The sequence below is a fragment of the Pseudochaenichthys georgianus genome, chromosome 24, assembly GCF_902827115.2.
Source record: "Pseudochaenichthys georgianus chromosome 24, fPseGeo1.2, whole genome shotgun sequence".
Lineage (NCBI taxonomy): Eukaryota > Metazoa > Chordata > Actinopteri > Perciformes > Channichthyidae > Pseudochaenichthys > Pseudochaenichthys georgianus.
The window spans coordinates 1917738-1942534 of record NC_047526.1 but is presented as its reverse complement, the minus strand read 5'-3'; the positions used below and the strand labels follow the sequence as shown (position 1 = coordinate 1942534).

At 44.5% G+C, this 24797-nt stretch overlaps 1 protein-coding gene across 1 annotated transcript in view; it reads right to left on the bottom strand.

Annotated features, from left to right (window-relative positions):
* Window positions 1-24797, bottom strand: part of LOC117440230 (DNA polymerase zeta catalytic subunit-like) — a 77547-nt gene that overhangs the window by 8298 nt on the left and 44452 nt on the right. Inside the window, exons 5-12 of the mRNA XM_034076522.1 lie at window positions 24093-24213; window positions 23614-23708; window positions 22467-22571; window positions 20787-20871; window positions 18594-18709; window positions 6738-6866; window positions 5576-5807; window positions 4873-5015 (exon numbers count right to left, since the gene is read on the bottom strand). Of these exons, the coding sequence (XP_033932413.1) occupies window positions 4873-5015; window positions 5576-5807; window positions 6738-6866; window positions 18594-18709; window positions 20787-20871; window positions 22467-22571; window positions 23614-23708; window positions 24093-24213 (1026 nt within the window). The remainder of the gene's footprint in view (window positions 1-4872; window positions 5016-5575; window positions 5808-6737; window positions 6867-18593; window positions 18710-20786; window positions 20872-22466; window positions 22572-23613; window positions 23709-24092; window positions 24214-24797) is intronic.

The following is a 24797-nucleotide window of genomic DNA, read 5'->3' as shown; positions in this document are numbered from 1 at the left end:
ATTCATCATCATAATTATTGTATATATATATAATTGACAGTGCCTGTAAACCGGAGGAGAACGCTGCAGTATTCTCCTACTTGAAAGACGGTGGTGGGGGGGAGGAGAAGGAGCCGGTTTTGGGTTCACCCGGTGCACCCCCTCAACCAGCAAAGCAGACAACATCCTATATTTTAGAAATTCCTTGCGGCGAGGAGCTTCTGGGACGCTTCGAGCCGCGGCGCAGTGCGGCGCGTCTGGTGGAACAGCACCCATTGACTAGAGTGGCCGCGATCTTTGCGAACGCCGCGGCGCGGCCGTAACGCAGCGCAGATGCTCCTGGTGCGTTTAGGGTTTTAATAAAACCACAGCATGCGATCTCAGGCAGTAGCCACTTACAATTCTCCGTGAGATCAGGGAGCAGATGTAAGATGGAAGTTTCCCTAACATGGCTTTGTATATAAAAATGTACCAGTGACTGAGCCTCCGTACAGTTAGTGAAAGCAAACCAGCCCTTGCATACAGGGTACAGTGATGGGTTAATGCTTTACAGTTTGTCACAAATCTCAGTGCGCTGTGATACGCAGCATCTAACTTGACCAGCCAATGGGCAGGTGCATTCATATAGACCAGATCACCATAGTCCAGCACAGGTCAAAGGTCACAGTGACTAGTCTTTTCCTGGCCTCAAGCGAGAAACAGGACTTGTTTCTGAAAAAGAACCCTAGCCTAACCCTCAGCTTTTTAAGTTTAAAAGTGAGACAATCATCAAGCCAGATACCAAGGTATTTGTAACAGGTAACCACTTCAAGTGTTATTCCTTGCGTAGTTACAATATCTAAAACAGGCTCTGGTGTCTTTTTAGCTTTAGAAAAGAGCATTACCTTGGTTTTCTCAACATTTATAAGAAGCTTTAGTTCAGAGAGCTGAGTCTGAATAGTGTTAAAAACAGCCTGTAATTTAACACCAGCCTCCTGAATGGTGGGACCTGCACAGTACATCACGGTATCATCCGCATACAAATTTAAAGTAACTTCATCCACATTTTCACCTAAACTGTTGATGTAGATGGAGAATAAAAGTGGACCTAAAACAGAACCTTGTGGTACACCATTAGTGATGTTTAACCACTCAGAAGACAGCCCATCAAAGTGAACACATTGGGACCTTTCAGAGAGGTAGTTCACAAACCACCCACTGCATGGCTGGACAGGCCTATACTGAGTAGCCTCTGCTTTAAAATGTGATGATCAACGGTGTCAAACGCTTTGGAAAGGTCAATAAATAGAGCTGCCAACTCTGCTTATTATCTAAAATACTCGCCACATCATTCACCACTTTCATCGTGGCAGTGATGGTGCTGTGTTGCTTTCTGAAGCCTGACTGATGTTTAGACAGGATATCATTTGTACATAAAAACACCTTTACCTGTTCACTCACTAGGCGTTCAAGAACCTTAGCCAGAACTGACAACTTAGAGATTGGCCTATAGTTATTTAATAAGGTGGCCTCCCCTCCTTTTAGCAAAGGCAGGACATACGCTGACTTCCACAATTTTGGAATTGTGTTAGTGCTGAGGGAGAGGTTAGAAAGAGTAGTGAGAGGTGGAGCAATAAAATCTGCAGCTATCTTTAAAAAGAAAGGTTCTACGTTGTCCGGGCCAGCCGGTGTCTTAGGATCTAGCTTGGTTAAAGCTTCACGAACAACATCAACAGTAAAAGGGGTAAAACTAAAAGGGTTTTCCAACACACGTTTTTCAGAGTCACAGACTGTGGTGTTTCACAGAAGCAGAGTTAGTGACAGAATCAAATAGAGAACCACAGGACACAAAATGCTCATTAAAGCAATTTAGCATAGTGACCCTGTCTGATATAGAGCCAGATGCTGTGGTAAGGCACGAAGGCAGCTCATTACGGATATCGCCGGTGGATATCGATTTTATTGCTTTCCAACATTTTCCAGGATTATTCAGATTCTTTGTGGTTACTGACAGATAGTACTTAGATTTAGCACTTTTGATATGTGAAGTGAAGCTATTCCTTAGCTGCCTAAAACGCAGCCATTCTACCTCTGAGTCTGATTTCCTAGCCTTTGCCCAGGCCTTGTTTCTCTCATGAAGGAGACTAGACAGCTCAGCAAGGATTGTCTCGTCCCTTCACTCTAAATGTACGCAGGGGTGCATGTCTATCAATGATCTCCATAAAACCAAGATAACAATAAGACCATGCGGTTTCTACATCTCTGTCTGTCTCTCTTAATGATAATGCGAGGTGTAACCTTTTGGACCTTAGTGTCCCTAATTGTGGCTACAACACAGTGATCGCTCAGATCATTTGCAAAATACTCCCACAGAAGAATATTTGTGGGGAACATTAGTTAGAATGAGATCAATTAGGGAGGATTTATTAGGGGACTTAATGTTAGGGCGAGTAGGACTGTCCACAATCTGAGTAACATTTAAAGAGATACAAAGGTTTTTAAATCCTCTGACACTGCAGTTAACCAGTCCCAGTTAAACCCTCCAAGTAGCACTATTTCCTTGTAGTCTAGTTGTGATACAAGATTTTCTAGCGAAGACAAGGAGTCCTTGCCAGCTGAGGGGGGTCTGTAGCGGCCCACCACCATGACCTGTTGACCCTTTGCCACTTCTATATTTAAGGCTAAAAATTCAAATTGCTTACTGATCGATTTGGAAACTAATGTGGTTACACTGAACTTATTCTTAACATAAATGGCAACGCCACCAGCTTTATTAGGCCGGTCGGTACGATACACATTAAAACCATGTAAGGCAATGTCAGAGGCCAAAATAGATTTATTTAGCCATGTTTCAGATAAGACAATGACGTCAGCGTCAGTCGAGCTCGCCCAGATACGGACAAAATCTAGTTTACCTAACAGACTGCGCACATTCAAGTGGATGAAACCCAACCCAGACCTAGCTTTAAAATCAGCAGGAGTAACATAAAGATGATTGTATGGTTATCACTGGTCAATATTTTTTTTAATGAAATCTATCTTATCCATAAACATATATTGCATATTTAATTTGTTTCTAACAATACTGAGTATTGAATAATATTTTGCATCTCAACTACCAACAAACACCAATCAATGCAGACACACAGGTTTATTAATTAAACATGATGACATCCATAACAACAGGGTCAACCACACAGACTTTTAAAGACATATATAAGGGTTGTAAATAATATTGTCTGAGAATACAGCCCCAAAAAAGTGGTTCTTATTAGACTGCAAACCCTTGGCGCATTTCCACTGCAGGGCCTCGCACGGCTTAGTACGGTATAGTTAGGCCTTGGTAGGCCAGGCTCACTTTATGCTGCGTTTCCATTACAGTTTAGCAGCTGGGGCAGTAACTATAGTAACGCAGTGTAGGCGGAGCCGTGACGCCATCTTCAACGAGAAACACAAAACCAACATCAGCCGTTAGCTGTGGGCCCTCAGAGCTCACAGCTCCTGGACTTTGGAGAGCCAGAAAAACTGTGAAATAGTACCCGTTAGCTGGAACTACGCCTAGTGGAAATGCAACAAAAAACGGGCCGGGTTTGGCACGGCACGCTTAAACCGTGCTGCAGTGGAAATGCGCCAAAAGTATGACAGTTCACTTTGTCTATTTCCAGGTCTGACTTTTAAAGCAGTACATACTCTCTCGTACTCTCATACTTTATGTTAGAAGCCTCATATTCCTGCTGTTCAATAGATAGATAGATTCAAAGATTTGTGATGTCATATACACAGCTACAGTGTAGTTCTGTAATGAAAACAGGTTCCTCAAAAAGACAAATATTAAAAAGAATCTCTTTATGTGGAGTTTATACATGTTGACAGTTGTTTTTTGAGTTGGTGACACCTGCAGCTCATCAGACAAAAGCCTGATGTGATGATGAAGAACTACTTCCAATTGCACACAAACATTAATACACACTACAGGTCTACTTAGGATGTCAGTTAAGCATTAATACTACATATTACCGTTATAATGATCCTCATAATGATATCAGATTGTACAGCCAAAAGACTTCCCTGAGACTTCTATTGTCTGCTGTCAGATCTGTATTGATCTCTTTGATGGTTCATCAGCAGTGGATACAAGATAAGCCTCCTGGACTCCACCCTCTCTTTCCAGGCGCATATCAAATCCATGACCAAATCCGCCTTCTACCATCTCAAAAACATTGCCAGACTCCACCCCTCACTCTGTGGCAGAAACACTCGTACACGCCTTCATCACATCCTGCCTGGACTACTGCAATGGAGTCCTGTCCGGGGTTCCCAGCAAAACCCTGGCCAGGCTCCAATACGTCCAGAACTCTGCCGCTAGGCTTCTCACCCGCACCAAGCCATGGCAACATATCACCCCCACCCTCATCCACCTCCACTGGCTGCCGGTTAGTCCCGGATTCACTATAAAACACTCCTCCTCACGTACAAGTCCCTCCATACCCTCGCCCCCCAGTACTTAACAGACCTCTACATCCCTACACCCCCTCTGGGAGTCTGCGGAGTCAGACACGGGCCTGCTCTCCATCCCCCGCTCTCGCCTTCGTACTGTGGGTGACAGGGCGTTCAGTGTTGCGGCCCCCACCCTCTGGAATGCACTTCCTCCCGAGATCCATAACGCTGCCTCCCTGGACATCTTCAAGTCCTCACTGAAAACGCACCTATTCACCCTGGCCTTCGGACCCTAGTCCTTTCCTGGTCCCCCGGCTTCCTTTATTTTATTTCATTGTTTTGTTTGCTCCTCATTGTCTGTTTTGTTTTGTCTGTCCACCGTGTACAGCGACCCTGGGTCCCGTGAAAGGTGCTTTATAAATTACATGTATTATTATAAGCATTATCTAAGTGGTGTCTCGGCATGACATGACTCACCGCTGCTCTCGTCTGCGGCCCCGTCCAGCTGGGGGATGGACAGGTTGGCGAACAGGGAATTGTTCCCGCTCCAGTCCATGTCTTCATCAGAAGACTCGTGCTGCTCGTCACTGAAGTCCTCCTCTGGCTCCCTCACTCCGTGTCTGTACACAGGGAAGACAGGGAGGCAGATTAAACAATGCATATTCTTTATATCACTGCTAATGTTTGTCCTGCTTGAGAATGATGTGACTCTTTCTTGGTGGATGGACAGTAATCCACTAAAGAGATATAGTGGAAGACGAGTACTGATATCAGCCGGGCAGTGCATCCCAAAGTGATGGCCTGCCTACAGATATGTGCATCTTTTTCATTTGTATTGAGGGTTGTTTTATAAAAAATGTCAATAAAGTGTATGACAACATTAATTAGAAAATGTAATGAAAGCATGTGTAACAAGCAGCCGTTAAAGAAAAAGAAAGGGTTAGATTGGCAAAACACTTCTCTAATGGAAGTCTGATCTGAAATGAGCAGAATTGATAATCTGAGCAGTCATTTCATGCCAGTTGTTATTCTTTACAACTAACAATAATGCTACAATTACATTTCTGTTGGTCCCCCATTATTACAGTTTGGCCATCATTTGCTTTTAAATTGATTTGTATCCATAAAACGGGAACAGTGTATTCGATGAATGCTTTTCAGTGGAGACTGACACACTTGCCTTGGTGTGGGGGAGTGGTCGGGAGGCTCGTTGTCCCACCGCTGGGACATTATCACGCTGAGCTCTGCCTCGTCCTTCTCCATCTCAGGCTCTGCCTCCTCTTCATCACTGTTGCAGTCGTAGCTTCTGGCACCAGGGAGTGACTGGGACTTTTGTCTGACGGGGGTCCTGCAGAAGCCGTCGTTCTCCAGTCCTGCCAGCAGCTCGATGAAGGCTTGGTCCTGGCTGCTGTCTGCATGGACATCAAAGACAGGACATCACTCGGCTGCGAGCAATGACTTTAAATGTGGCTCCAAATGAATCAATTAAATAGAAGCGATAAAAGTTATCCTTTTTGAACCCTAGACTTCTTCACTTTATTTGCAGGATTTAGCATCGTCACCACATGTTAGGCAGCCATGCCATGCACAATCAGTCAGCCATGTCAGTGGGACATACACAATCCCAGAGTCCCTATGGACTCAGGAGTAAACGAGGTTTGGGCTTCACCTGTTCTGTCATTTATTGACTTTTTGGCGATTATGCAACATAATAAGTTGATTTCAGCATCTAATGTTTGCACGGTGACCACGATAACATTGGTTTTTCTGGAGTATAACAAGTTATATGTGCAGCTTTTTCTCGCTGTCTGTAAGCGATCAATTGAAGAGGCACAACATTTATGATTGAAATCAGATGTACTGAGCTGCTGTAGTAGAGTCACAGTACCTGTATCACCAGTCACTATAACAATGCACTGTTATCGTTGTGTTCATGGCTCCTAGTGAGTGAAATGTTAGGGGGTACCAAGTTCGAGTCCCACTGCAGTCAGCATGTCGTTGTGTCCCTGAGACACTTCACCCCACATTGCTCCTGTGGGGATCGTCCACAGTACTGAATGTATGTAAGTCGCTTTGGATAAAAGCGTCTAACAAATGACGTGTAATGTAATGTAATGTCATTTCATGTAAAGAGAATTCTTAATCGAGAGGTGTAGCTGACAAAATGTCATACATAATGTTGTATCACAAAGTTACAGTCCACATTTTGCGTGAGATATAACACTAACTAATTATGTTGTGATTTTTTGAGAAAGTAGAAGAATAAACACAGATTAATGAACAATAAACTTATTTATGATAACAGCTTCAAGTTTCAATTACATTTTAACCTTTTTGTTTACCTAACAGGGGCGAGTGGCAGGATGTCTGGGAGAGCGGGAGGAAGGTCTGGCTGTTCTCCAGCAGACTCAGGATGGCCTCCTCGTCCACCACCGCCTCCTCCGGGACCTTACTGCTGCTCCTCACAGGCTCTGAAACGCCACATTAATACGTCAGCAGGACCTCCATTGAGAGAAGCCAGGCCAAGCAACACACACACTTTCCTTAGAGAAATAATAATAATAATAATAATAATAGACTTTCTTTTAAGAATGAGGGCACAGTGGCAAACTAAATTTAACTAGAATTACATCTTACTATCCTATTAGACATTTGTGTGAATTTGTGAGTTATGGTCAAAACGATGTTATTATATCACGACGACCATGATCTTCTCTTTTTTTAAGGTCCCATGTCATGCTTTTCCGGTTATTACCCGTCCCCTTGTGTGTTGTGAAGGTTTGAGGCCCCGGCCACACGAGGACGAAAACGGTCGTTTGCATTATTGTTTAGTGTCATATAGACCGTTCGGCCGCACGAGGACGACCGAATACGGCACTAAACGACTGCGGAAACGATAACGGGTCCCAAGGTGGATAGAAAGGCATACGCCACTCTCTGGGGGGTCCAACGGCTCCGTGTGTGCGCCCTATACGATCATGTTCTGATAATGATGAGGCAATAGCCCCGCCTCTCCCCACCTCTGCTGCTCACCCCAGCGTCAAAGTAAACTGCACCCTGAATTCAGATTATTTATCTTTCTCTCGATATGGACCTAAACGTGAGTGAAGTCTAATCTGACAGGACGGAGACACGCAGCTCTGCTCACCTGCAGCTCCTCCCGCTGCAGCAAAACACACTTCAAGTCAGATCATCACCTTAGCTATTTTAATGACCTCTCAAACTAAACTAGTTATAAATATGTGTATTCTTACTGTCGGCCGGGTCACTCATTACTGGATCAGCTGCTGCACGAGACAGACACTGACGCTGAGAGAGAGGGAGGAAAAAGAGAGGCTCCGTGTATTTTATTATTATATTATATAGAGTCGTTATTCATTTGTTTTAAAGCTCAATAAATAACAAAGAAGACCTTTGACCGGCACTTTATCATTTTGTCCGGAAGATTTACCTGGTCTACCTGCATGTGCCATCCGACCTCTGCAGCTCATCCAGAATGCAGCGGCTCGTCTGGTCTTCAACCTTCCTAAATGTTCCCACACGACTCCGCTCCTCCGCTCCCTCCACTGGCTTCCGGTAACTGCTAGAATCCACTTCAAGACACTGGTACTTGCGTACCATGCTGCGAATGGATCTGGCCCTTCCTACATCCAGGACATGGTTAACCGTACACCCCAGCACGTGCACTACGCTCTGCATCAACCAAACGGCTCGCTGCACCCTCGCTGCGAGGGGGACCCAAGTTCCATCAGCAGAAACACGTGGGTTTGCTATCCTGGCTCCAAGATGGTGGAATGAGCTCCCATTGACATCAGGACAGCAGAAAGCTTACACACCTTCCGGCGCAGACTGAACACTCATCTCTTTCGACTCCACTTCGAGCGATAGAATGACTAACAAAGAACTGCTAACAGAGCACTTATATACTAATAAAGGACTGGCTTATCTAAAGCCAGTTGAGCAGCACTTGAAATGCTTGGCTCTATGAAACCTGATGGACTTTATGATTCTGTTTTCTTCAAGGTTGTGTCTTCCTGGTCGAATGTACTTATTGTAAGTCGCTTTGGATAAAAGCGTCAGCTAAATGTAATGTAAAAAAGATTTAAACTTTAATACACGTTGACTGGCGAAAACCTCTGCCCGGTTCCCTCGACCCCCACCGCGAGAATAAACAGAAGGGCAACCATGACAACGATGCTTCTTCGCTGCTTTTGTGGAGGAAGTTACAGCGCCACGTACAGGCTCGGCATATGTACTGCAGCTTCTCCAGCGGTTGGAGCTAAACGGAGCGGTCTCGTGTGGACAGTAGAGATGTTAAGATTCACAGATTCGCATCGGTGCACCGGCATAAACGTTCAAGATGCGAGTGCACCGGTTGAAAGAGTGCACATCGGCTACAGTTTGGGTTGAACCGGGTTGAACTCGCGATGCATCGATTGCGTAGCGTCTTTGTATTGGTAAAAACCGATTCATTCATATAAAATCCCCTCATCCTGTCAACGCTCAGCAGAGACGATCTTTGATATTTGCTTCGCCCGAGGCCGAGAGTCTCAGTTATCAACACACACGGAAGTTGAGGAGAAAGAGAAACACAGCGCACCGAAAAATACCTACAAATCAAACGTTTGGCAACACTTCGGATTGTTCAAGAAAGACGGTGTAATAGTCCTTTTATGCTATATAGCTGACCGCAGGTCATGGAGAGTGATCAGGTATCCGTAGACCTTTGTATGAGGTATCTTTATTACTCAACAGGTCTACAGCCATGATACATAGATCCGTCCTAGATGCGGGCTTGCATACACACAGTATCACTCAGTATTGTATCGCATCGCCTGGTGTTTCAAATGTATCGTTAATGCAACGTATCGAGATGCGCATCGCATCGGCCTCAGTGATGGAGATGCACATCCCGAGTGGACAGACACTATCCGGTGAATATTGCGTGTGGACGGAAGCTTTTTTTGCGATTGCGTTTGCGTTAATCCTATGCGTTTAGCCGTTTTCGTCCTCGTGTGGCCGGGGCCTTAATGCATGTAAACGGTCTGCAGAGTCAAACACCCTCAAAGTACACCCTGTAGGGAGCAGTGTTGGGTGTAACGCTTGCAAAATAATATATTACTTTTTGCTGTAACGAAGTAATGTAACGCATTACTAATGAAAAGTGGGTAATATATTACCCACAATGCTCAGTAACGCAGTTACAACACATTTTAACCCGAAATGAAATGGTGTTTTATTTTTGTAAGAATGTACTAACATAGCGAGACATTCCGACACCGGAGACAAATTGTGCGGGTAGATTAGTAAACCTGGTGTTTACCCTTCAGGCTTCGCGTCGGGATCTTCGGGGCAGTTGAATGTTATGCACCCGCTATTCAAAAAAGAGAACGGAGCGAAAAATACAAACAACAAATTGTGTCAGCTGCGCGTGACCTGCTCCGCTACACGTGCATAATTTCCAAAGTGCTTCCACAGCAGTGACACACATCTGTGGATAATCATTTATACGAACATGGTTAAAGCAGCCATCACTAAACGCCAGCAACACTGCATCTACTGCAGACCGTAGCAACGGGTTGGATGGGGACATCACGTGACCCTCCGCTGTGGACACTAGCTTACTCCCGCCTGACTCGCCGCCCTCGCCCCCGGAGCAGCAGTCTTCGTCGCCCGAAACTACGCCACCCCTCTGCGGCCCGCAGGACCATGCACAGATGCCTTCACCACGAATGGCTACACAAAGATCTCATATCACAAGCTTATCAAGGAGCTGATGTTGCAGCTGAAATGTTCTCCAGGTCACAAAGTCAACCTCACATGATGATGATGTGATCCAGTTTTCAAGCACAGTAAATGTTCTCTTCCCAGAGTACATGATGGGACCAAAGTGATGATTTAGTAGGCTACATGGTTTTAATAATACTTTTGCTTTTCAGTGTTTTCAGTGTGTTCCTTTAACGCCCACATAAAATCAATTTCAAGGACCGCCTACTTCCATCTACGTAACATTGCAAAAATCAGGCATATCTTGCCTCAAAACGATGCAGAGAAACTAGTCCATGCATTTGTTACTTCTAGGCTGGATTATTGTAACTCTTTATTATCAGGGAGTACCAAGAAGTCAGTCAAGTCGCTTCAGCTGATTCAAAATGCTGCGGCTCGTGTACTAACCAGAGTTAGGAAAAGGGACCACATTACTCCTGTTCTGGCTGCCTTACACTGGCTCCCTATAGAACACAGGATAGAATTTAAAATTCTTCTTCTCGCCTACAAAGCCCTTAATGGGCAGGCGCCATCTTACCTTAAAGAACTCATTATACCCTACTGTCCAAGAATGCAGGGTTGTTGGTTGTTCCTAGAGTCTCAAAAGTACAATGGGAGCCAGAGCCTTTTCTTATCAAGCTCCACATTTGTGGAATTAGCTTCCAGTTTGTGATCGGGCGGCAGACACCCTATCCGTTTTTAAGAGTGCGCTTAAGACCTTCCTTTTTGATAAAGCTTATAGTTAGGGCTGATTAGATTCAGCCCCTAGTTTTGCTGATATAGGCTTAGTTTGTCGGGGGACATCTTACTTCTTCCTTCTCTCTGTCTATACCCGTGTCCTCTCATGTTCCGATTAACCCAGCTTCCCCACATGTCTTTCTTTTTGGTGTCTATATACGCTGGGATCCGGAGTCATGGATGATCCTGCGGTCCTGTGTCCTGGATCGCGAGCGCTGGATCTTGAGTCGTGGCTGTGGTCCTGGATCATAGGTCCTGGATGGATATCCTCGTGGATTCATCTTCCTATTATACACACATGCATTTCCAAACATTTGGACTACCTATGTTGCAAATGTATTATCTTTTCAATTTACACACGGCATCTATTGCACGTCTGTCCGTCCTGGGAGAGGGATCCCTCCTCTGTTGCTCTCCCTGAGGTTTCTCCCATGTTCCCTTTAAACTGGGTTTTCTTTGGAAGTTTTTCCTTGTGCGATGTGAGGGTCTAAGGACAGAGGGTGTCGTATTGTCATACTGATATTCTGTACACACTGTGAAGACCACTGAGACAAATGTAACATTTGTGATATTGGGCTATATAAATAAACATTGATTGATTGATTGATTGATGTTTGCCATTTCAAACCATGAGCTGGTTCAAATAACATGTGCCTTGATTTACAAAATGTTCTCATTTGTTTTATCAGTACAGCTTTTCTTTGCCACAGTCCACTTTGGAGAGCATGAGATATTTCAGGATTGCACTTTTAACTCACTTGAAATGTTCTCACTTGCTTGGTTTCAAAACATAACAAAGGCCATAATCTGTTCATTGGGACCATCACTGCTATTTCTCATTGCTGTTGCCGGCCACTATTGCTCATGTAAACCTGCTACTGCTGCTCCCCCTGTAACCTCAGGGGCACCCTGAGTCATGTTGTTCTGGAGCCGGGCCTGCACACGGCCATATACTAAACACACTACAGAGCCCATTCCGTGTCCTGTTAGTGTTCACTTCCTGTCTGCCTTCTTCTGGTGATTTATCTGACGTCCAGCGCTCCGTCTTTTAACCTCTTTTCCTTTCTCTTTCTTGATCCTCCTTAGCAACCTTCATTAGAGTCCTTGACAGCGGTCTGTACTGGATTAACAACGTGTCACATGTTAAGAAGTTACAATCAGAATCGAGTATTCAACTAAGCCGTGTAATACAAGTTGTTAGTAGCCTTAAGGGCCTACACAGTTGTTATGCTAAACCACATCGCCCTTCACTGGATGTATAATGAGCTGCGCTAAGCAACACACTCTCACTCCCTAATCGTCCAGGAGCGACTTTTGGTCAGTGTCCGTGGCGTGCAGTTGTGACGCTCCGAGGCTCCTTCAGCGTCATAAAGGGACGCACATAGCTTTCAACTGATTGCAATGTATTCCCATCTGCGTCGGGATGTGACGCTCATGGAAGCACGGCATTCGTTTGTGTCGGCTGCCCTTAAAGGCAATGAGAGCATCCATTCCCATTGGATAACGGAGAATTGTACACCCAGAAGTAAGTACTCCTCTTACTGTCGATTGATTTTACAGTGATATCTGCACTACTCATCGATTAAAAAACACCAGATTATCCTTGTTAATTACACAACATTGATTGGTTTAAATTGTGTGCAATGCTTTTGTATTTTTCCCCTTCGATTCGGAGAAACAAATATTTTTTCGGAGTAAAGGATGGCAGAAGACACTACACTACCCAGAATCCCCAGCTATCGTTTGGGACTACACCATGTGCTCTGTTTGACAAACCCAGTGATAGTCCTCAAGCTCTGTGATTGGAGAGTGTGCTCCGAGGGTTACGCCGATTCTCGAACAGCACTTGAAATGGGATGGAACCACGGCAGACTGTCCAAAACTGGATTTGAACGGGTCCACCGCGTCCTCGTTTACTCGTTACTTTACTCGCAGGGCCGGCCCGCCCCTCCCTGCAGGCAGATCACGCAGACTGCTAAAGTTTCAAATGTTCTCTTTAGTTCAGTTTCCATTGTCGCATAAGACGACTGATCCAGATCCTGAATGTTTTCCTATCTGACCATGGCTGTCCTCTGTCTCCTGCTATCTGACCGTGGCTGTCCTCTGTCTCCTGCTATCTGACCGTGGCTGTCCTCTGTCTCCTGCTATCTGACCGTGGCTGTCCTCTGTCTCCTGCTATCTGTATCTTTTGCGCAGTCTATCTCTGCTCACTCTGTTGCGTCGGCGTGTTCTCCTGCGTGTTGGCCATGTGTTGCACTGGAACCAGACACCACAAAGACTTCAGCCGAGCACGTACGAACTGCGCATGCGTGAGTGGCAATAACTCTCCTTACCAGCAGGCGGCGGTAGTGTGTATTCGTCATTCAAAACAGGCAACAACCGGAAGACAGAGAAGAAGAACAGACTGTGATATAAACAAACAACAAATAGCGTGTGCGGTAGCTCCACCTTAGCATGTGTTCTTTGCAGGTGCTTGTTGAGGTTTGACGTGGTGTTCAGAGCAGTGGATAACAGCTTCTGGCCTGGACACAGTTTGCACCTCACCGTCACATTCCTGTCTATTCTTCGGATGAACTCAAAATAATTACGTACATATAAACCTACAAAGTACTGATATAGTAAATTAAAAAATAATTATTTTTGTGTAGTTGTATATTGCAATAATAACGTATGGTTGTCACAAAATCCCACGGCACACCTGGACTTGCCTCACGGCACACCAGTGTGCCGCGGCACACCGTTTGGGAACCACTGGTTTAGGGGATAGGAAAACTCACATTTAAAACATATAATTAATAAATGGGTGAAAATTGCTTGTGCCCATAATGGGCAGCATTAATATATATACCCACACGCCAGCTAAGGTCAGAAGAGCTTTATTTAACAGCTGGTCTTATGTGTGTGACCCCTGTGATAACATTACATTACATTACATTAATTGATAAGCCTGAAACATGCACTTGTCAAGGTTCAGAGGCACATTTTGCAAATATGGCAGTAGCCATCGATCAGCTTAAGATAAGATATACTTTATTGATCCCAAGTTGGAAAATGTGCGTTACATCAGCATGTGTAACAGTTAAATATGCAGTTGTGTTTATTTGAAAATCATTTAGTATAATCACATAAATTCTGTGTTTTATATTCAACAATTCTGTGTTCTTTATTTATTGATTGTTCAATACCTGACAAGGCCGGAGATGAAATATCTGCATACATCTTATAAGAGCATAATACATTATGTATAATATCAGTTAAAATAAGTGCTTCAACATAGTTAACATTGCTGGAGGTATGCACACATATTGATAGATGTCTTGTAATGCACTATTGAGGAACCTGCGACCCAAGTTTTTCATTCAGTGCATAACTACACTATAGTTGTGTAGGCCTATATGATCTGTCAATAAACCTTAGAAAATCTTGAAATCTTGAAAGGGATGTGCAAAATAGTCATTATATACAGTCTTTAATTAACTATTAGTAGAGAATAACGAGTAATGAATATACTTTATAGGGATCCTATTAATATCTAATAATAACAATAATGAAATTCAATAACATGCTTTAACCACCAGGTGTCCCTTTATATCAGCTGTGCACCTTTATGGTGTAAATACAGCCTATCTACCAATTGGATCAAATATAAAAGTGAGCCGAATTAGTGTTGATACGGCAAAGAGACGTATTGTGTGAAAAGAAATGTAAGATGTTGTTTAATGGCTGATATATTTATGATCCACGTCACGTTTTCAGTTCCTCATGTTTGTCTTCTCATCAGGGCTCTATAAATACAGAACTACGGCAGATATGTAATATGTAATGCAGCAGAATCGTGTATTATAATGCCGTTATGTGATGACTTTCAAAGAGAAAAGCAAGCACACTCGGAATAAAGTATTTTTTTTAAAAAATGTTTCCGGTATTTGTTAAAGGAATGGTCCACTCATTAGATAATTAATCAAAACTTCAGTATTTAGTGAAACATTATGTTTAAACCATACCCTGAAGAAATCAGCGATATTCCCCGGTAAATAATGATTTTATAGCTCTTTTTTATCAAGACCTGTATATTCCGTCTGGCCGCCGCCATTTTTGCCATTTTCAGTAGTCACGTGATGGTCGTGACGTCATCCATGCGTTCACTTTGTCAACACACGGAAACATAGCTGAATATTTGAGTTCGGACTCGTCAGCAGAGGAAGAAGTTTTGATGTTTTATCAGTATGACAATACGACACCCTCTGTCCGTAGACCCTCACATCGTACAAGGAAAAACTTCCGAAGAAAACCCACAGTTTAAAGGGAACATGGGAGAAACCTCAGGGAGAGCAACAGAGGAGGGATCCCTCTCCCAGGACGGACAGACGTGCAATAGATGCCGTGTATAAATTGAAAAGATAATACATTTGCAACATAGGTAGTCCAGATGTTTGGAAATGCATGTGTGTATAATAGGAAGATGATATAAGATACTATATGTATGCATGTAGTACCACCCTTGCTAGCGATTCCCTCTCTAGTTTAGCATACTCAGCTTCGTTGTCCCTGGCCATAGAATCACGATTTTATGGGGCCGGAAAAAACTGGGGGAAAATACCCACTAGCCGGTACTACACTATATGGAAAGGCCACCAAAAACGGTCCTGGCCTGGACGCTAAAGGACGTTAAAACGGGGCTAGCCGCTGCAATGGAAATGCGCTATAACATACCTTATTCTTACTCCGAGCACTACTTCTGCTCCTCCGTCGCTTCACACTTGCAGAGGGCGATTTCTCAATTGGCCGAACTGGTGTCCTGGTCGGTGATGACACCAGAAAGACCGATGGTACTGCATCTCCATTAAGTAATGGTTGTTCTATAAATCCCATGTTATGTTTTATCATACTCTCAGAGTAGTCGTCCGGAAATTTGAAATGTTCGCTGCATACATGAGCCTGTGAATCTTTCGGTTCGGGCCGAGCACATTTCGCTGCCTCCGAATGTACTTCTTACGCTTACCTTTTGGCAACAGATGGAACCGAGCATTCCGTGGATTGTTCCTATCAGAATTGTGGCAATATTTCGCGATACAGTGAGGCATATTTGAAGAGAGAAACTACAGTAAATAACATGGAGATCAACGTGTCCTCGAAAACCAAACGCATGGTTTACGTCACGTCCGGAAAATGGCGGCGCCCACAGTGTTGATGTTATTTCGGTATATAATCAGTTTAAAATCACTGATAATGTCATCGGATTAAAAAAAAAAAAAAGAAAGACTGGTAGAGACTGGTCTGTTTTATCGGATGATAATTATTTGAAAATGAGTGTCATGAGCATACCATTCCTTTAATGACGATGTGATGTGAGATGTGAGACTGGAATTGCACAGGGGAAAATAACGTATCTTTAGATGCGGATTTTGTTAAACTAATACGTTTGCGCTGTGGACCAACACTATACATTGACGGGGAAGGGGGTAGCAATAAAGATAACACCATTAAACAGTTACACAACATAACAGAAATAATATCGATAGCAGCGTCCCTAGCAACCACCTTGGTAACAATGAAAACGTTCTATGGACGCAATTTCCTGAAGTAATCTTCGTAATAACTAGCAAACTAAAGATCATGTACATCCACTGCACACATAATCTGAAATAACAACTCATATTTCTATCAAACCGCATTTTAATGGCCAAACTAACTTTAAAATAGGCATTTTCCACCGAGAATAAAACGAAGTTCGGCCATGTTTTTTTTTTCTGCAGGGAGAAATTTGAAGATCACGTGAATGAATGAATGGTGAATGAATGAATGAATGAATGGTGAAAAAAAATGGGGTTTGTCAAACAGAGCACATGGTGTAGTCCTAAACGATAGCTGGGGATTCTGGGTAGTGTCTTCTGCCATCCTTTACTCCGAAAAAATATTTGTTTCTCCGAATCGAAGGGGAAAAATACAAAAGCATTGCACACAATTTAAACCAATCAATGTTGTGTAATTAACAAGGATAATCTGGTGTTTTTTAGTCGATGAGTAGTGCAGATATCACTGTAAAATCAATCGACAGTAAGAGGAATACTTCCGGGTGTACAATTCTCCATTATCCAATGGGAATGGATGCTCACATTGCCTTTAAGGGCAGCCGACACAAACGAATGCCGTGCTTCCATGAGCGTCACATCCCGACGCAGATGGGAATACATTGCAATCAGTTGAAAGCTATGTGCGTCCCTTTATGAAGCTGAAGGAGCCTAAGAGCATCACAACTGGACGCCACAGACACTGACCAAACGTCGCTCCTGGACGCTTAGGGAGTGAGAGTGTGTTGCACTAAACTACATTTCAGCATTTAAAACACCTAGCCATTCTTTTTTGGCTATTTTGGTGAAAGTAACTAAAAAGTAACTAAAGTAGTGTAACTCATTACTTGCAAAAGACAGTAATCAGTAATATGTAATATATTACATTTTGGAAGTAACTTCACCAATACTGGTAGGGAGTAAAACTAACACAGAAAATACCTCCCCAAAACGCCTCGTCTGACATTTCTCATTTTCTTCCTGGGTATCGCTACGTAGGGATACCCAGTAGCCACGCCCAGAGCTATGGCCGCACCCTCTGCCAGCCTTTCACGAAACAAAGCTTCACAAACCTTTCAGCGATTCATCCCGGATATGTACAGCGTAGGGCACTGAAGAACTATGTCATATTTAGTATGCTACAAACATTATATTGCAGTTTTGGTGTCGTCAACTCCGTTATCTAATATGCAATAAGACTGCAAAAATGCATCTATGATTATTTTTAGTATTTTCGATCTTTCCAATCGAGACGAGACTGAGATCTCTCTCTCTCTCCGTCTGTGTGAGAGGGGGTGGGGTGGGGCAGTACACACACACACACACACACACACACACACACACACACACACACACACACACACACACACACACACACACACACACACACACACACACACACACACACACACACACACACACACACACACACACACACACACACACACACACACACACACACACACACACACACACACACACACACACACACACACACACACACACACACACACACACACACACCTTTGTTTGGACCAGCGGGAGATTCGGGTACAAAACCTGTAAGTATTCGTTGTTGTTTGTGTATTTATGTTTAAAACAAACAAGGTATCTACCACGACTGTTTAAATGGGTAAACGTTTTTGGGACTACTACTTGTTGGGATGGTGGAGAGATGCTCTCCGCAGACCCATGCTCACAGCGTGATAAACCTTTTTCTTACTCAATATCAAGCCACACTTATTGTTTTTACTTCGGCTGTGAGTGTTTGTGTGCTCGGGATGAGTTTCGCTTGTTCTCGCTGTATCTATCTCCGACATGGAAGCCCTGTCTGCTCCTCACGAGCAGCTGCACGTCGCTTGACCAATCGGAGCACACGGGGCTCACGGGGAGGGGGGGCGAGCTCCAACAAGCCGTTTAGGACAGAGTGAATACCGGTGAATACACATACTTTTCAGAGATGCTGTGAAAAACCAATGTGAGTTTGGAAAATTGCACAGTATAAATCTATTCTAGACCTCAACAATGGAATTATGATCAGTAGAAATGGCCATGACATGGGACCTTTAAACTCTCCAATAAAGAGACAGTATTTCATTAGCAGCTGTCAGCGGTTGGCCTTACCTGGCTGGGAGGGCCTGTGCTCCTCCACAGCATTAGCTGGGGTGCAGGGCTGGGCTTCAGGGGTCCGGGGGGCCGAATGGAGAGTCATTTCATTGAGAAGGTCTTCTTGGTCCTCCCTGTCACTCACAGAAGAACATGTCTATTAGGCGCTTTCTTAGTACTTTTCCCAGTATAGTTCCGAAATGTGCGTTCACACCAAAAGATCCGGAACTAGAACTTAGTTGATGAGAACCTTTTTACCCCCTTTTCAGTCCCTGCTCGAGAGCAGCTACTTTCATGGGACAAAAAGGTTCCTATGTCTGATTGGCTGGGCGGATTGCAAACCCCGCCCCGTAAAACTCCCAAAAGGTTTTGTGAAGCTGCCATTTTAATTTCCTTGCATTAGCATTATTAGCTTCATCAGAACTCTTTAGTTCTGATGAAGCTAATGCTAATAATGCTAATGCTAATAATGCTAAGTACGGCAAAGTACTTGGTGTGAAAGCGCCTACTGTGTCCTGAGCAGAGAGACACTGAAATTGAGTCATGAAGATAATCCCTGCTGTATTTTCACATGATACAATTATTGATTTTCAGCTAAAGAATTCAGGGAAAACCTAACTATTCATTGCAACACAGAAAACACAAACTTTGATTCATTTATTAAAATCTTTAAAATCATTTTAGTGCTGCTTGCAGTCTTTAAGCCAAGACACCCAGTTGAAGTTAAGCAAATACTCAGAACAAGCACACAGAGGCCGAGACCTGACCCCCCTCTGTGTGTACTGTATGTGTACACACAGGTGATGTGTGTGTGCGTGTGTGTGTGTGTGTGTGTGTGTGTGTGTGTGTGTGTGTGTGTGTGTTGTGGAGCAAACGTTGACAGAAAAGGGGCGGGCAGCTGCAGATCAGAAACCCTCCAGATCGCTCTCCTTACCATCCTACTGCATCGACTAGCAACTCACCACTGAGGGACCCTGAAATATTCAAATGTCAACCAGCAGGCAGCCGCTCACATGTGAGAACATGAACACTACAAAAACTTGAAGATTTGCCAAGTTTATACCTCTAATATCTAGTCAGAATATGTCTTTACACTTGACATAAGACCTTAACTTAAGAAGTATCAAGCAGTGAGATATACAGTAGGGTCACCAACTAATCAGAACATAGAACACTTTGGAGCATTTCTGGCTTATTCTGTAACAACATTTCCTGATTCTGCTAAATATGGCTCAAAATAAGTTTCCCCGACTATTTACAAGAACTGATTTCTTGAAAGAAGATGGGATATTTACTAAATATCCCATCTTATTTCAAGAAATCTTACAAAGCAAATGTTCCCTTGTTCTATTGGCAGATGCTTCGCTTATGACAAGGGGAAACACCTTATCTTTTCACCAGTCTTTGTTAGCAGCATTATTTCCAGTTAAATCAATGTTTCCAGAGTTTCTAATCAGCTGACATCTAGCAGCTCTGAGGTTGGGCTGCCAGCCAGAAAGATGCTGCTGCAGCGGTCTCATCGTCATTCAGAGTCTGCTGGGGGGGGCCTCCAGGGAACAAAGCATCCACATGCCACTGTCTGCCTGTCTCTTAATTAGTCTGCTAGCAAGCGACTTTAGAGGCAACGAGGGAGCGAGCCTGGCAGGCAACAGGAGATTCTGCAGCAATTAACACATTTTACTACCAAGCACTAAGTGTGTGTGTGTGTGTGTGTGTGTGTGTGTGTGTGTGTGTGTGTGTGTGTGTGTGTGTGTGTGTGTGTATGTGTTTCCTCTTTTCCCGTCTCATATTAGAGGGTAGTGAATGGGAGCCATCTGGCGAAGAGGAACGCTTGGCTGCCAAGCGAATGCACTTTTATTTAACAGGAAATACTCTGCCTGTGCATGGTGGGAGAAGAAGGGGGGTGCCATCTCATAACATCATGTCACACTACAACCCCTCAACATTCACTTTCTCCATCCCTCCCCTGCCCTGCCCTGCCAGCAGAGGGTGGGTGAGGACATGCTCTTTGAAGATGCCCAGATGAGGAGCTCTGGATGCATGTGGACGGAGACTGGGGCTCACTCATGTGACTGGAAGCATCTTGTGTCTGTCTGCTTGCCAGGGAGCGGACTGGGATAATGTCCAAGAACAACTCTTAGATTAATGCGTTCAGAAACATCTGATCAGTCCAAAGGCGATAGTAGATCGGAGGAAAGAAGAGGAACTTACACGTCAAAATCATTCTCCTTCAGAATCTCCTCGACTCTCTTCATGAAGAACTTCTCGCTCTCTGTTGAAGTGACAAACCCACGATCTGGAACACATCAGACAAACGATGTTAATGTGCATTCGTTATTCCCGGAAAACTGCAAACAAAGATTCCTGAGTTTCTCCAGACCTCAGTGTGTGTGTGTGTGTGTGTGTGTGTGTGTGTGTGTGTGTGTGTGTGTGTTCTGGCTTAAGTGAACTCAAATGGAAACGTAAACAAACGTTGGTCCCTGGCGGTATGGAAGCACGTGAAACCAGCAGCCTGCTGTAAACCGTGATGATGTCATGGTGGACAGGAACAATGCAGCCTTTATTATCACTTTGGCATTACTGTTATTATTTGCGCAGGACACACATCTTGTGTTTGTGAAAATCAAACAATCTTAAATATTTATAAATCAAAAGGTCCAACTGTGCGAGTCTGGTCCTTCCAACATGATGCTAAATCACTGCTCCAGTTTGACAGAGGGCTAACAACGTGTCCGTGAGGGTTCCAGGTTTATCGCCACCAGGAACTTAGAGGGAGTGTTTTTATCATGATCCGTCATTTACTCTTATATGCCCTGGCTAGTGTCTCACGGTACGTCCACACAGCAGCTTCAGAAGAATCTTCCACCGCTTCTCTGCCCATTGACTTTGAATGGGGATGACGTCACTTTGCCTCGCTTTTCGCCGAACTGCATTGTGGGGGAGCGAAGCGAAGATTTCCAGGATTTCCAAAGTTGAGCAATGTTCAACTTTTGAAGCTGAGCTGGAAGCGCCAGCCAATCAAACACGTTTATGCAAATCTGACAGTAGAAGCGCTAGCCAATCAAACCGCGTGTAAGCAGGGAGAGCCAGACCGCAGTTCATTTCCTCATATTCCAAACGAGAAATTACGGTAGCAAATCACCCGGTTCTTTACGACCAGAACTATTAACGGGATACAAACCGGAGGAACCAGGCGTGGAGGGAGGGGGCAGAGACAGTGGGTGAAACTGGTAGGGTTTCGCCTGTTTGGGGGGTTTATATATATATATATATATATATATATATATTGCTCGCATAAAATCCCCGGGGTTTTTTGATTTGTATGTCGGGGGCGGGAGATTCATGTGATTGGTTGTTGGTCGCAAAAAATCCCCAAGCTGTCAGACACGCCCAGCTCCAAGATTTTCAAGATTTTTTCAAAGCTGCCGTGTGGACGTACCGTAAGACTCCACTGTTGTTAGCACCATGAACACACACTGGGCTTTACTTCCACTCAAACACACACAGGCTTCTATCTCCACTGTCCTGCTGCCACACACACTCACAAGTGAACCAAATGTGGATGAATCGGCAGCTGGAAATAGTCCCGAGAGACGCACTCTATCCTCCTGTTGAGTACATTTAGCTACACAGTACAATGACCAGCTGTATGATGTCATCATTTGGCCATAAGTAGAACAAGAAAACAGTATTACGGACCCACACATGTACGTCTTCCATAGAGGGAAGTCAGGAAGTATTGAGAAACAAACCCATTGTTGGTGATGATCTTTATGGGACATGTTGAAAAATAAAAAAAAGCTTGCCTTATTCTTTAAAGTAAAAGCATTCTGGTAGGTTCCGTCACTTTGAAAGCAGGGTTCTGATCTTATTGGCACAGCAAAGACTCACCTTGGGACTCTGGGGCTTCCACCTGGGACTCCTGGTTCTTCTCTCTCCTCCTCTGCTTCTCGTCCTCCCAGATGGCCTGCAGGCCCGGGTTCCTGCCGATCTGATCTGAACCGAGGAGGGTCGCAGAACAAAGTGTCAGCTAACATGCTATCATGCTGTACCGGGTTAGGTCAATGAAGAGCTTTTAACCTGCGACAAAGGCAAAGTGTAATGTTAAGCATAACTGACATTCTGTATGAGTCCCATCACTGCCTGCCCTCGAGGGGCCTTTTCTCTCCTTCCTTCCCTCTCAGCCAGATGCTCGATGTGGTTCACAGTTCTGCATCCAGCCTGGTCTGAATCATGAGGAGTGGCTGCATACTTCCAGCCTCCACACATTCACCTTCAGCCTGGTTAACACGTTCGCTGAGCTGCTCTCCAAAGCTCCAACACACTTGTGGCTTCAGATCCCAGCGAGAGACGAAGGGCGGTACGTCCCAATGTGTGCATGCGTTATCAAGAAACCACGACTCAGCAGAACACGGCAGCCTCGTGATGGCCTGCCAATCGGACCTGCTTCAGGCAACAAGCCACATGTGACTTAAACTGCGCCTCTTTCAGAGCATGGTTCAGATGGAAACGCTGTCTGTGGCTCCAGAGAGGGAGACGATAGCCGACAGCACGAGTGTGTCTGTTCAGTAAAGCATGCCATGTTTCTCAGCTCGGACTCTTCCTTCTTTTTAGAAGTACAAGCATGGGCATATTTCTTAGTTACAGTCTTCAGAATCAGAATCCCTTTTATTCTGAAGACTGCAAGTAAGAAATAGTACGCCCATGATGGCACCCAGATGTATGTTGCCTGAACATTTAGAAAACTGCGACAAAAGGCAAAAACAAAGTGACTTAATACTAGGTGTTAACAGAAACAGTGGTTGCATCTGTGCACAGCTGTCAGATAAAGCCATGGCTTAACGGGTTCTGTTTCCATGTTGCATATTCCATCCCGTGTTCCCTCATCTCGCCTCATCTATCCGCGCCACAGTGTGTGTGTCTCGTGAATGTGATATGTGGAGATGGTGTGAGGTGAGCCAGACGAGGGGCACCATCAGCACTCAGGGTTCAGCAGACCACCTTTCACCTCAGTGAGTCACACCCTCAGTCGTCTTACTTTCAATGTCCAGGCGGTTGAGGACATCTACTGCCACCGCATCCACCTCCAGCTCACACGTGCTCTGCCTCGCCACCTCATCCAACACCAGGGAGCTACACACACACACACACACACACACACACACACACACACACACACACACACACACACACACACACACACACACACACACACACACACACACACACACACACACACACACACACACACACACACACACACACACACACACACACACACACACACACACACACACACACACACACACACACACACACACACACACACACACACACACACACACACACGTTGTACCACTTCCTTTTTAAGGGAATAACTGCATAGACAAGATTAAATGGTTTATAGAAATGATATATAATTACATTTTAGCTTCAAGGTTGGTTATTGCTATTATTAGGGGGTATCAGCATTTCAGTAAGAGCTCCTTCATTTGGCAGACTGGAGGGAGAACTCACCAGGGCAGAGCGCTCTCCTCCCAGCGGACAAAGGTGCCCCCCAGGGTGCTGTCGTTGAGCTTGGAGGTGCAGGGGCTCTTCAGAGGACTGATGCTGTGTGGGGCGGCGGCTGCTGCGTCTCCTGCAAACACACAGCAGAGAACCTGGTACTGCACACTCTGAGAGGAGCTGTCGTCACCTGGCAAGACTATGAAACAATATACAGTGTGCTCACGTGGTAGATGTGATGTCAAATATAAGTGGGATCATTGAATCATCTGCAACGATTGAGAAAGTCATCTCAGAACTGTGGAAAAAGCTTAAGATGTCTCTTTGCGTGTCCGAATGAACCGCCATGCTCAACTCTCTGGAAGTGGTAGACATGTGTTCTTGAAATGAATCTTGTAGCTGGTGAAATGCCATTCAGGAAATATTCTACTTTTAAAACGATGTGGGTTTCCCTAGTTTTGTTGACATTATAACATTGCAGGAAATTGGATTATGAATCGTCATTGGAGTAACTCGTTACTTTACTCGCCGAGCACGTACGAACTGCGCATGCGTGAGTGGCAATAACTCTCCTTACCAGCAGGCGGCGGTAGTGTGTATTTGTCATTCAAAACAGGCAACAACCGGAAGACAGAGAAGAAGAACAGACTACGTGATATAAACAAACAACAAATAGCGTGTGCGGTAGCTCCACCTGGCCGCAAAGTATAGAGCAGC